The 14,993-nt window shown below is 39.3% G+C and overlaps 1 protein-coding gene across 1 annotated transcript in view; it reads left to right on the top strand.

The window, feature by feature from the left end:
* The window catches only part of LOC122799560 (carbonic anhydrase 15-like), a 346,265-nt gene that overhangs the window by 227,981 nt on the left and 103,291 nt on the right, over positions 1-14,993 (top strand). The window contains exons 3-4 of the mRNA XM_044068693.1: positions 3,033-3,194; positions 9,715-9,878. Of these exons, the coding sequence (XP_043924628.1) occupies positions 3,033-3,194; positions 9,715-9,878 (326 nt within the window). The remainder of the gene's footprint in view (positions 1-3,032; positions 3,195-9,714; positions 9,879-14,993) is intronic.

Below are 14,993 nucleotides of genomic sequence, written 5' to 3'. Positions count from 1 at the left end.
CACAGGGAACCTGCTCTGGACCTGGGACTGGACTCTCTGTTTCTCCAGATCCCAAACAAGACTCACCTTGGAGCACTGTGTTCCAGTTCCAAGTATCTGACACACAAGCACTTGAATATATGATTTTTCACACACACAGACATACACACCTGGGAAAGGCTGACACAGATTCATCAGCTGTGTTACCCCCTCTCCAGGCTTCAAGGTAGATTGCTGTTACCAGTCAAATACTCTAAGGCTCTTACAAAGGGTAACCAATCATAATGTGTCAAAATACGGATATAAATGGTAGAGTGTGACTGAAGCAGCAGTGCTTATCAGAGTGGCCACACCGTCACTAAAATAAACACAAGTACTCCTAAGATGTTAGAAGTATTCACTAAAAGACCAGTCACAATGAAAAGGTATGAAAATATTTAGTAATGGATAATAAAATGGAAAACAGGAGAATATTTAATATTTAGTTACGGTAAACATCAGAATTTTCAGCCACAGGAAATATAAAAACAACACAGTTGGATAGAATCTCACAGATGCAGAAAAAGAAATAATACTAAAGGAATCTCAATGTACTTTTCCTAACTGAACTAAAGAGAAACTGTTCCTAGTTAACTCACTTAGTATTGCAAGGCAAGATGTACTGCTGAGATGTTCACTTCCACAAGGGAAGATGAGATATTACACACTACTGAACTGTACAGCTAACTGCTGAACAACTGAACTGTGATAACTGACATAGATCTTGTAAATTAGATTCAAAGAAAAACAAAAACATACAACAAACTGCTGCTGTCAGAGTTCCATCCTTCAGCTGGTTATAGAATGAGATCACATCTAGTCACCTGACTTTGGCACAATACACATTCAGAACTCTAAGATTCTGTTGCAGCATTTCCAACATAAGCAACTGTTACATATACATTTCCAATACAAACATCTGTACAAATCAATGTAACAGTCAAATGACAAAAGATTATTTACAAAACATCAGCCAGCCACACTGGCATATGCCACACATGCACTATTACACTTCTCCTGGTACAGCTGGCCATACCTCACAATGTCACATGGGTCTACTTCAGTCTACTGAATTTTCACATAACTGAAACTTAAAAGAAGGAGATGAAAAGATCACAATCACACATAAGCAAATGTTTACAATGCCGAAAGTAATAAGAATGAAAAAATAGCTGTGTCATATGCCACCCGGAGTTTCTGAATGCAGATCATTGTACAGTGAGGATCTGGAAATTTACCCTTTTCCCCACTGTAGTGCCATCTTGGAGTTGATATATATAATTTGCAGGAGTGCAGGGGCCCCCCCTGCAAAAATGTATAAAAAGGTAAATTTTTGTTTTGAAATTATGTGTTTAAGGGAAGCAACTGTTTTTTCATTCTTATGACTTTCAGCATTGTAAACATTTGCTCATGTGTGATTGCTATCTTTTCGTCTTGTTCTTTTAAGTTTCGGTTATATGAAAATTTGATAGACTGAAATAGATCCATAATATATATATGAATACATATATATATGGGTCGCCTTCACATGGTTGACTTTTCAGAAAGCCGATTTTCATATGACCAAGACCATATGATTGACTTTCGAAAAGCCGACCATGGGGAACCACTATCTCCATACAGTGCGGAATGGGAAACTTTCCTCATCGGCACTGTAGTGCGATCTTGGAGTTGGTATATTTAAGTTGTGAGGGGCGGAGCCCCCCACGGGGGGGGTGCAGAGGGGCCTGCCCTCCTGGTAACAGTTGAAAGGTAAGTGTTTGGTGTGTCTTATGTGTTTATTTTACATGGTCGGCTCTTCGAACGTCGATCATATGGTCTCGGCCATATGAAAGTAGACTTTCTGAAGAGTCAACCATGTAAAGTAGACCTATATATATATATATATATATATATATATATATATATATATATGTATATATATATATATATATATATATATATAGGTCTATGTCAGATGATGGACTTTTCAGAAAGTAGAAAAAAATATTGAAGAGGCCATATGATTGAGTTTCTGAAAACTTGAACATCAAAAGAAAAAAAACAGAAAAATCTACCTTTTTTACATTTTTGCAGGGGGACAAGCCACCTGAGATATATATATATATATATATATATATATATATATATATATATATATATATATTTTTTTTTTTTCATAGGTATACATACATTTTTTGCTATAGAAATCTGGCTTTCTCTTCTCATTTGGACATCTGAAACCCACCCAGCCAGCTGGTCCCCCCTCCACTTCTGCAGGTCATTGTATTTTTTGCCTGTACTTTTGCCCAGAGCAGGGGATCCCTGTCAGGTATGACATGTGGTTCCCCAGCTCCTGTCGAATGCCAGTCTTTTTCCACTCTGAGATATCAGCTGCCATCTCCAACTTTTGCATGTGTGACTGCTGCACCAAGTAGAGCAGGATCTTGGTATCTTTATTGACCAATGTGTGGGCATCCTACAAAAAGTTCAGGAACAAGACTGAAGTATGTAAGACTGATGCAAAGGATAAGAGTGTGAAACATACCCTCTGAGGTGTAACAACATTGGTCCAATACAGGAAAAAGAACTATTGTCATCATAGGATGTGCTAGGTAGATTGCTTCACAGCACTTTACATGGTACATTTAATATGCCACTGCATGTTATTTGCTAATGTGACATGGTGTTTATTGCATTACATCAGCTAATCACTGAATTAGCAGGTTAGCATACTTTGTGATTTCCACATATTTTTACTGTTGTGTTGCAGTATCGACTATATACTGTTGCATGTTTTTGGTAAGTTGTTACAATGTCTGAATGGTACAAAAGTACATGGTTGCCTTCCCAGTCAGTGTATCTAAATGCCTATATCGTGCTTAACTGCTGCATATACTTGAAGTACTATTGATAGGGCTGGGGTAAGGAAATGGCACAGACTTAAAGTTCACCTGAACATTATTACTATATTTTATTGCCTTTGTATATTTGTCAGCCTAAGATTAACACAGAATCTTGAAACTTTTTGGTAGGTCCTGATCACTGGAGTGATAACTGCAAAGGTGAAAATCAGTCCCCTATCAATATTGAGCAGACAAAAACCAGTAGGAACAACAACCTTGGCGATTTTGTTTTCCAAGGTTATGACAAGGCTCCACCAGAGAAGTGGGTCTTTCTCAATAATGGACATGCAGGTATGTTACCAGACCAAAGAACAGAACGTGAATCTTAACTGTTCATGTGACTTTCAAAAATAAATAAATAAATCAAGGAAGTGTCATTGAATCTAACTTGTAATGTGTAATGTAAATGATTGCTATAGTTATGTTTCTTTGAACACGGACAGTATGATTTCATTTACACTTTGAAATATACTTGAAATTTACATATCATACACACCCACACATACACACACACACACACACACACACACACACACACACACACACACACACACACACACACACATACACATGCACAAAGCCAGACAACCAAATGCTTGCATGTAACCCACCATACATGCAAATGCCATACATTTAGAAATTAATATTATTTTATGAAGAAGGGCTAACTCCCCATCCAATATGGCATCCATACTTTTACCTCCCCTGCATATAATTATTCTAAAAATGCCTAATGTGTACGCAGTTTGTCTCTGGAAGGTCTGGAAGGACCCTACCATTGCCATGGACTGGGGAGTATGTTGATTCTTAAAGGTTTTTTGCCAGCCATACAGTATTCACATAATTGATATTGGGCACCATTCATGCAAACAGCAGGCATTACATCGTAAGCACCCATCTCTCACATATGATATTCATCCAAGCAACTGTTTCCTGCAAAGTATATAACACTGAGGGTGACCAGTTAAGGTGGGTGCCTAGGTGCATTGTAATTCTGGTGCTCTGTTGGCAAGTAACATAAAAAAGTGTGATTTTTGAGTCATAGTTTAATAGTTTTTAATGTCTTGATTTTCTAAACTGTACTGCTACTGGCTTGAGTAATTTGAATGCTAACAGTGGTCAGCAAATTGTGAAAACATCCAAGAAGAGTACTCCATCCACCTCTCCACATTCAGTGAAACCTAACACAGAGATGGCTAATCATAAAGAGGGCTCTGTCAATCCATTGAAGAGATCAGAAAGTGTGGAAATGCTTATCCAAGAAGTCTGTTTCTCCTAGGTAATGGTTCATCAATGAACATGAATGAAGGAATTGGCCACTAAAAATATAGCAGGCAGTCTCATTACTCTTGGATGCAGTTCTGAGTCTGCAAAATGACCTGAAAGAATTTAAATTGCAGTGTGTAAGCAATCAGCCCAAAACTGAGACCTTGGAAGATTTAGAATTTCATTCCAGAAGGAAGAATGATAGCCTAAGTAGCTTCCTGGAAAAGGATGAAGGGTTCAGCTCCCTGGATTTTATATGGGTGCTCAGAGTTGCATGGACTGTTACTCTTGAGGTTGAAATATAGATTGAAATGTCCTATAGATCTTCATCCCAACTATCTGATCAGCTTTGAAGCACCCAAGGAAATCATTTGTTTTGTCTCATTTGCACTCAGGGAGATGATCACGAGTCCATCCATCCATCCATCCATCCATCCATGCATCCATCTAGCCATCCAGCCAAAGACCCTTTTCCCATTTTTGCACATGGGGTCAGGGTGTCACTTTAACAGTGACCATCATTTGGAGCCTAGGTCCACATCACTGGATGGCTAGCCCTACCACAGTTGTTCTTCAATAGCACACATTCATACACAAAATCACACCTATGGCCAGTTTAGAGTGTTCAGTCCACCTACTGCATATCTGTGTAATGTGGTAGGAAACTAGAACACTTAGAAGATACCCACGAGAATACAGAAGGGACATGCAGACTCCTCACAGAAGATACCCCAACCAGGAAATGAACCAGAGAATTTCTTGCTGTGAGGCAACAATGCTGTCTGTTGTGCCACTGTTCCACATCCATGTATATGATATGGAAGGACAACGGTGGCAGGGCTAGACACCTAGTGATGTGAGTATTGTCTCTAGATGATTATCACTGCTGAAGTGACACCCCAACCCCTACGAAAAAATAGGAAAAGGGGTTATGGATAGAGGGATGGACTAATGGATGGATGTACAGAGATTCCATAACACAGGTATAAACACTGTTCAGGCCTACAGTGGGGATGCCAATGGTGGTGAATGTGCATCAGGCTTAGTTATGAGTTGACCTCTGTTCATAAGGTGATGGACCACATTACAAAACAGAGAGAAAGGGGCAGATCATCAAAACTGATGTACACAAATTATGTAGTACTTTAAGCAGGTTCTGAACAAGAACATCAGCAAATGACAGCATACTGGAAAGCAAAACTGAAGGCACATGGGATGAAACTAAGCACAGACGAGACAATGGGTATAGCAGTTAATGGGGAAAACCAGAAGATACTTAAAATGCAGATACAAGGGAAAACAGTGAAACAGGTTAACAACTTCAAGTATCTGGGAGGTGTGGTTGAAAAGACAAGTTTTTTTTTTGTTTTTTTAACACCTTTATTGAATTGTCACTTAAGATGTAGGCAAACATACATTTATGTAAAAGAAAGCCAATCATATTAATATGTTCACAGTTACAAACTTTATACATCACATATGTGCTTTTGTATAAATATTATCAATCCAACATTACATAAATTGTTCAATTCCTGCCTTCTCTTAAACCTCACTCCTCCTCCCAAACAATATTCTGCATGTGTTGTTCCCACAATATCCATTTATTTTTATGTAATTTGCTCCTACCCTTTTTTTAAAGATCCCACTTCCAGTTCTTTTATCTCTGTTACCATATTTGATACTCATATACAAACAGATCAATGAGAACAAAGTGCAACTATATATATATATATATATATATATATATATATATATATATATATATATATATATATATATATATATGGGTCTATCTGACATGGTCGACAGTTCATATGGTCGACAGTTTATTTGGTCGACAGTTCATTTGATCGACAAGCATTTTAAGTGGGGGGCTTCACCCCCCCCACACCCCCCAATGTGTGGGGGGGGGTGCCCCCCACACCCCCAACTATATATATCAACTCCAGGGTTGCACAACATTGGGGAAGGGGGCAAATCTGCTTGTCGACCAAATGAACTGTCGACCAACCACACACACACATTCATGTAATACTATCAGGGCAGGCATTGAGCTTAGTTCACTACTCTGCTAAACAAACATAAATAAATAAATTAGTTAATAAATATTCAATACTTCAAATACAGTTGTTTTATACTTTGATTTTCATTTTCTTGTAATTGCTTTTTTGGTAGTCATCAGAATTAAACTTAACAAGGCCTTACTATGTCCAGGCAATGCAGATCCTGTGTTCCAGCTCAAAAGAATAATTTCCTTAGTTACACCCATTTGCTCACCCAGTACATCTGACAGAGTACTCTGTAGGGAATTTTTAAAGTCTGCCAACTCAGTACAGTCCCAAAACATATGTTCCCACTTACCTTTTTCTTCCCCATCACATCGTCAACATTTGTCACCTACCTGCGGAAAAATGATTTGGAGTTTACTTGGGTATAAAAATACTGATGCAAGTACTTCCAAGCAAAAATCCTAAATCTTCTAGACTTTGGTGCATACTTCGGAGCCTTACATATGTCCTCCCATTGTTCTCTTGTAAATTGCTTATTCAATCTCTCTTCCCCATCTTTTCAAACTTCCTCTAATTGATTCCTGTAGTTATCTTGCAATAGTTTATATGCCCTACTCATTATCCCTTTTTTAGCAACAAATTATTTTCTAGATGCAATTAGAAACTCTACAAGAGCAGGTCTTTCACTTAGGATTGCCCTATCCCTTTCTCTTTCCTTATACTTTGATACCAATCTCTGATATGGACAGCAATTTCTAGCCTGCAGTCCAAATATCTTCTTAGCCTCTGCCCATTCTGTTACCTTTCCCTCACTGGTTATCATCTCCTAATACCTTGGTTCCTTTGCCAGTTTTCTCTAATAAATTCCAGCCACCTCTTAGCTATTCTGTGTACACCAAATTGCAGTTATCCCTATGGACAAAATCTTCTTTCTTCATTCTTTTACTGGCTTATTTCTAAGAATACTTTTTGCTAGCTTATAAACATAATATTCTGTATGGTTTGCTTAAGCATCTGCATGGCAAACCCCATTCTCTCTTTATTTCTTGAATTTCACCCCCCGTTTCATCATCATCCCTTTCCACTTCAAATTGTAACTTTCTGCTTGTGTTATATATGTTGCCTTTCAATTAAATGCACACATTCTTGTGAAAATTTTCTGTCAAGGCTAGCACATTTATTGGGGAAAAACATGTAAATTCTCTCCAAGTTTCTGCTACTGAATTCATGTCTTCCACACCACATATTTTTATAAATTCCTTCAGAAATCAACCCTCTTTAGTTACATTTTCCCTTTTAGGTCCCCAGATACATTCTAACTGTTGCAAATCAAGTTCCATTTCCTACCTATAAGTAATATTCCCTGCTGAAAGCTGATTATTTCTCTCAAAAATTCGTAAGCTCCATAATAGCAGTTTTAGGTAGAATGTAAATATATGCCAACATAATCTTCCTCCCTTGCTATTAGCCCCTTACTACCACAAATGTACGATTATTATATTTTTCCCTTTTCAACCACTATTGGAGCTCTTCTACAAGTTAATGTAAGTTTTCCCCTTTTCCTTTGTCCCTGATATCCTACTGAATATCTATCCTGAAATCCTTTCCTTATCAAATTTACATAGTCATTTCTTTCCAGATATGTCTCCTGTAGCATTGCTATTTGCACTCTGCATTTTTTAGTATAATTCAATTCTCTTACCTATTTGTCTCTGCCTCTGAGGCCATTTGTGTTCCAAAATGATATGGGTAGTGTAGCCATTATGATAAGAAGTTATTATTCCCACTTGTTATGCATGACAGCTTTTTTACATTACTATTTCCAGCTTTTATGTTACATGTACCCACTAATGTTTGGCAGGCTGATCTTTTATACAGTTGTTTCTTGCCATTTCTATTTGAGTCTGTGTCACATTTGCAAGGCTTTTTGTTTTAATGAAAACCCTCAAACAAAAAAAAAAAAGAAGAGAAAAAGGAAAAAAAACACCTCCAGAACACCTTCATTGTGTATTAACATAAAAAAGCACATAAAACCATGTACATCTTCAAATAATGAAGTTTAACTCTTAACTCATAGCTGTACCCACAGGCATTACTTTACCCAGGTATTTACCTATGCAAAAATAGGAGAAAATGACACAACTCTACATACATTATAATCAGTGCACTTTTATGATTCATCCCTCACCAAAACAGACCAAGATTAAAGCATATTAACTTAAGCATGATTTTGTCCAGCCTTTCTCCTCTTTTCACATTGCAGTGTCTACATTTATTAAAGCCAAAAAAGTAATTAAAAAAGCACATGTCAACACTCCCCAAAGCAAATGTCACACTGCTGATAAAAGTAATTATAGTGGCAACAGAGTATAAAGCAGCAAAGACAACCATGCAGCTCAGTTCAATTAAAATAAATCTCAGACGTAGAAACCAAAACAGCAGCTTTATTTCGTGCACATTTAGACCACAAAAATTAAACCCAGGTCTGTGATATAACCTCTGCAATCCGGGTTTTCCTAATTACTAGGCTTTAGTGTCAGCCCAGCTGGAAGACAGGACATGGTACCAATACTTTGCAGAGATCTTGTAAATTCAGTGGTAGTAAGGCCATAATCACTGTAGTTAAGTATCAAAAGATGCAGAAGGGAGCACTGGTGGTATTGGTGGTGGGGGTAGCATCCCTAAGTGGTAGTGGGGGTGCTGTAGTGTCCTACACTCTGTAGAATACCACACCATAGGATTCTAATTTCTAATGTTGTAGTGGTGTTGATATATTAGAAGTAGTGGTTTGGGACAATGGAGTGGCTGGACAGAAAGAGGGGTGCACCAACAATATTACTGTTGCTGTGTTATTGTTGGATAGTTCTCAGAAGATATATAGGATGGGCATTACCTAGGAGAACACCAGAACCCTTCTAGTGATTGCATTAAAATCATTGTTATAGAGAAGGTCTCTGCAGACAGAAGAACAACCTAGGATGTGACAGATGCCCAAAATTCTCATACAGGTTAGTGGGTCAGATTTACTCATACTGGTTAATATGTCAAAAAGTAGGTATTTTTCAAATAAAAAAAAGTACCAGATTGTGTAATGAGAGTTATTTTATGACTTTTTTATAATGTCAGAACTGGAAAAGGGATTTTAGGATCTAGATGTCTTTGAAGGACTGATGGGTTACTGGGGGAGGCAAAAGCAGTATCAGCCTTCAAGCATGTTTAGAATAACCCCAAAGGATAATTTATGAATGGCCAAGATTCATTGAAAGATTACCTGAGACTAGCAGTGTTGTATGGAGACAAAATAGGTAAAAGCAGACTGGGCGGACAAAGAAGTCCTTTACTGCCAATGGAATTTGTGCTTCTGCTGGTATTTCATCAACATATTTGGTGGTCTGTATAAGTAAGTATGGGTTATGGGAAATGGCAGCAATTACAATTAAACTTTGCACACTGTATTTATTAAAAAGTTCCGAATTAATGAAGAAAAAAAAATGTATGCTTACACTCATCATATACACTTCTCTGTTTGGTTGCAGTTCAGCTGACCATAGGAGAGAACGGCTTGCCATCAAAGAACATTAATATCAGTGGGGCAGGACTTCCAGGAGTATACAGGGCTGTCCAGTTTCACTTTCATTGGGGAAGCAAAAATGAGAATGGTTCAGAACACACAATCGACTGGCATCAGTATCCAATGGAGGTAAGACATAATTTGCCCTTTAGTGCTTGAAAGGCCACCAAGGAACAAGCAAGGTGGTCTGTTTTGGAGTTTAGGAAATCTTTGTGTGCCTAAACCATTCACCTTCCAGCCTGTGCTATGTAAGGCCACATTAGTCCTAGTTTTGACAATTCTCCAGACAGCAGCACCAGCAAGAGTGCGCTAAATGCAGCCCCCCCCCCCCCACACATACACACACCCTGCTCAGTGGTACATCTGAAATTCAGGTCTATATCACATTGTTGAATAGTCTGTTCATCGAAGCACTACTAATCAAACTCACTTAGGTGGATCATAGGAGGTTATTAGGCTATCAACCCGGAGGTCATTTCAAGACTAGCCATTTCATCCCAATGTATTACCAGAGATACTCCAGTCAATGCCCAAAATATATTTAGTTATGACTGCCCATGCCTAGGAGGGTTGTGGGTGTTATCCCTGGTAAGAATTTATGGTGCCCCATCCACTCTCCAGGTTGCTTTTGAACAGTGTCAGAGATGGTCTGCATCACATGAATTGGCAGCCTATTCCAAAGACTTGGCAGTTGCTGGGAGACAAATCTGTCCCTCTAGCACATCTTAATCAAGTCATCAGCCATATTTAGGTCCCTAGAATGGGTAGCTCTAGTTCGATTTGATTTATGGATGTGCAGCAGATTCATTAGGTTTGGTTTGGAAATTCTTTCCATTTTTACAGCTTTAGCTTTGGGAAAGTATCAGGATGAAGCCAGAAGACTAACACTGCAGTGGCGAACTCTGCTCTAGAAAGAGGTCAGGTTGCAGTGCAAGGTAAAATATATGAGTAGAGGACCAAGGTGGCTGCCTCCATGACTTCTTTGGTGGATATTCTACTGATGAAGGTAGCTGTGTGTGTCCTGACATGCTGCTCCCCTCCCGAGATTGTAGCAAAATTTGATACAATAATTAGATATCCATTTGGAAATAGTCAACTGGCATGTTTAATTTATTAACACAAAGGACACAAATTGTCTCTCTGATTACTTGAATGTTGTGTTTTGCCTTGTCCAAATAATTACCAGAGCTGCTTATGGTCATCCAAAGTGTGAAGGGCCCTTGTTTTGAGGAGTAACTTGACTCAGAGATATCTTAAGTAACCACCTTAGGCATGAAAGATGGGTATACTCTCAGGGATCCTCTTGTTGAAATCGGAGGTGATGGCCACTAAAAAAGCTCTCTTCCAAGTTAAAAGCTTACATACTACAGTTGTGCAAAATCTTACCATAACAGTAGATATCCTTTTCATTGCTGCAGTACTCATCACCTCTGGGATCCCTTGCCAAGGACACCCACTTCCGGCCAGTACACCACAGCCTTTATCGCCTAGGGAAGTGCTGTATGCCAGACATGCCTTGTACAAGTGTAGAGCATATAGGTGACACACATACCCTCCCAACTCAGAACTGAAGTGGCCCAGAAGAACTAGGACCCCCAGTGGAAAGGAGGACATGTATATCCAGAAAAAAGGAGTAAAGAAGAGAGAAACCTCTTGACTAGTACAAAAATATTACTTATGCAAAAGGAAGAGAAGGGAGGGTATAAGGGAGGGACTGAATATTGCAGCAGTGGAAAGGAAGACACCCACTGTTATGGTATGATTTTTACACAACAATACTATGCCTTCCCACATCGCTGTTGCAGTACTCATCACCTCTGGGAGCGTACAAAAGCTACCGAGAAGGCAAGAAGGAGCCCTCCACAAACCCATGCAGAATAGCCTTGGCAAAACCTGCCCTGGAAATAACATCTAATTTATAAAGCTTTGTGAATGTGTGAACTGAAGACCAAGTAGCAGCTTCATGGATGGAGTTTGTGTCCAAACCTTTGGAGATCGCCCCAGAGGAAGCTACTGTTCTAGTAAAGTGAGCCCACACAGAAGCAGAAAACTGCTTATTATGGAAAGTATAAAAATCAGAAATGGCCTTAGAAATCCAGGAGGAATGGTTTGCTTACAAACCACAAAACCAATGTCCTGATGTGAAAGGAAACAAATTTGATCACATTTACGAAAGGCCTTTTTTGTTTTGTTTAAATATCTGAGCTGTCTATGCAAATCTAAAGTATGATGAACCTTAAAACATTTTTAAGGTGGTTGGCAATAAACCAAACTTTGTTTTTCGAAACAATTATAGTATAAAGAAAATGCTTGAACATGACAAGGTCTCCGCCAGCAAAATAAATATTGTGAAAAAAGGAATGTTTTGTTGTCACAATTGTAAAATATGTAGGTACATTTCTACAGGTCCGTTTATTTCCATAACTACTATAGACAGAGTTATGGAGGTTCCAGGATACTTTTCTTGCAACACCTCCGGTGTTGTATACATTGCCCTATGCACGGTCTGCCCCGCATTCTATGTGGGCATGACCACCAGAAGTCTGGCTACACGTATTAAAGAGCATTTACATTATATAAAGACAAAAGACTCTAAGAGTGTATTATTTAGACATTCTACTACGTGTGTAAATTTTAAGAAATTTGTCTTTACTGTTATGGAGGCTTGCAAACAGGATTTAAGGGCTGGCGATTTCAAGAACTATCTTGAACAAAGAGAGACCTTGTGGCAAATTAAATTGAAAGCAGATCAACCACCTGGTTTAAACGAAACAATCAATGTGAAATGTTTTTTAAAATATAGGAAATTGTATATTGATAAACACAATGATTTATTTTTGTCTTCTTGTTTTTTAAGATAATTTTTGAACATAATTTTAAGTAATAATTAATCAATTGTTCAATCAACTGGAGTGTGTATTTAAGGGAGTGTTCTTTTTGTATTAAGCATTCTGAGGAAGTCAGTCGATGAAAGCGGTAATTAAAGGTTTTATACGCTATTTTTTGGAGTATCCTGCTTTTTGTTTCTTGGAGCCACTGTTTTCTGCCATTCGTTTGTTTATATGATGAACCTTTTCACTAGCAGCTTGCGAAGAAAGGAAAAAAGGAAGCTGGACAGACTGATTAAGGGACAGCTCATTTACCACCTTGGGCATAAAAGGAGGATTTGTATGGACAGACACCCCGTCTCTAAGAAAACAAAAAGGGAAGGTCCACCATAAAGGCCAATAGGATACCCTTCACGCAGATTTTAAAGCAAACAAGTCTTCCAGGTGCAATGCTGCAAAGTAGTGGGTTCAAGCTCAAAAAGGAGCCCAAGTCAGCTTTTCAAGGATAAAAATAAGAGAATGAATAATGAGTTTCGAGGGTCTAATATTAAGGATGCCTTTAAGAAACTTCTTGACCTCAAATGTAAAGGCCAAAGAAGCAGTAAGTGAGAAATAGGCAGAAATGGCAGATAGTTGGGCTTTCACTGAAGAATATGCCAAGCCAGTATGTAGTTCATACAGTTAAGAACCAAGGGGACCTCCAATAAAAAGTGCTCCTGGCGATGTTTAGGACACTAATCTCTTCCATTTGGACAGATGATGTTCTGCTATTGGATTTCCTTGCCTCCTGTAGGACCCTAAGTTCATCCTCAGAAAACCAAAGCATCAGTTGAAGAGGCAGATGAGGGTGAGAGACTTCCTTTGTCCTTAGAAGATCCGTGGGATGAGGTAACTTGGAATGATTGCCCCTGGCCATATGGAATAAGAGGGGAGAACCAGTGCTGTCTTGGCCAAAATGGAGTCACCAAGATCGAGTGGCCTCCTTAACTTTGTGATTTCACAAAGACATACAGAAACATTCCCCACCAGGAGAAATATATGGAGTCCACCTTCCAAGCCCAAAGGCTTGGAACTCTGAAACAGAACTAAGGCAACTGCCTGTTCAGAGGGGAGGCAAAGAGATCTACTTGAGGAATATCCCACTGATTAACTATGTCTAGAAACACATTCCAGTGAAGCATCTATTTGTGAGGCTGTGTCCTGGATCTGATGAGAAAATATGCCACAAGACTGCACTCTGAAGGTATACAGACTGCTTGTAGAGTGACCTGAAAATTGATGCCCATCTCCCATGCCTGAAGGGCCAATGTGCAAAAGGTAAGACCTGGTGCCTCCATGTTTATTGATATATCACATGACTGTCTTGTTGACTGTATAAACCTTGAAGGGACCTGGGGCCAAGAGTGCATGGAAACTCTGAAGGGCCAGAATGAGAGCCTTCATTTCCTTTATGTTGATGTGTACCATCCTCTGCTGAGGGGAATAAAGGCTCTGCACCTTCAGGGTGCCTGAAGCAGCTCCCCACTCCAGCTCTGATATGTCTGAACAGTTCCCGAGAAGGCTGAAGAGGGTGGAAAGGAACACCTGGATTGAAACAGCGCTTACCAAATCCACCAATGAAGTTTTAGCTTGAGACAGGATAGTAGAGGAATGAGATGGACTAGTGGATGGAGGTGTTGAATGCACACTGATTTTAGGCACCACTGAAAGTTCCCATACTTCCCTGGGTAAGCCTTCATATGAGGATAGTGGAGGCCATCAACCCCAGAGATCAGAGAAACTCCCTGGCTGGTACAGAGGACACGGGAAGCAGGGACAGAAAATGTGTGCATGACAAAACCTAGGAGGTAGAAAAAGATGCCAGTGGTGGAACAGTCTGGAACCTGCAGCCTAGGAAAATGTGATCCTGAGATGGAGTAAACATTAACTTCTGAAGGCTGACAGTGAACCCCAGGCTGTGCAACAGAAGCTTGGTAAAATGAAGATCCTGCACCACCTTGAAATGGGATGGAGCCTGCAGCCAGATGTCGCCCAACTAAGGAAATATCTGGATACCTTGAAACCTGCAAAAGATGACTACAGGGGCTAGACTGAGTATCCTTGGGGCCGAGGAAAGCCCAAAGGGCAAAGCACTGAATTGAAAGTGAGAAAAGAAATGGAGAGAAACACATTTCCTGAATACGGGGTAGATGGGAATGTAAAAGTAAGCATCTTTCAGATCAAAGGAAACCAGATAGGATTGGGGGAGCAGCAGAAAGTCTTAAGACAGCATTTGGAAGGAAGATACTATGCGAAAAGTGTTCAATAAAGAAAGATCCAGGACAAATCTCAAAGATCCTTCTTTCCTGTGTTGTAGAAATACCTTTGAGTAACCCCAAACCCTTCTCTGTCTGAGGAACCGGCTGAATGGTACCTT

The sequence above is a fragment of the Protopterus annectens genome, chromosome 4.part0 (assembly GCF_019279795.1).
Source record: "Protopterus annectens isolate FY-2018-M chromosome 4.part0, PAN1.0, whole genome shotgun sequence".
NCBI lineage: Eukaryota > Metazoa > Chordata > Ceratodontiformes > Protopteridae > Protopterus > Protopterus annectens.
The sequence above is the reverse complement of the archived record's forward strand: the minus strand, read 5'-3'. Positions and strand labels throughout refer to the sequence as shown.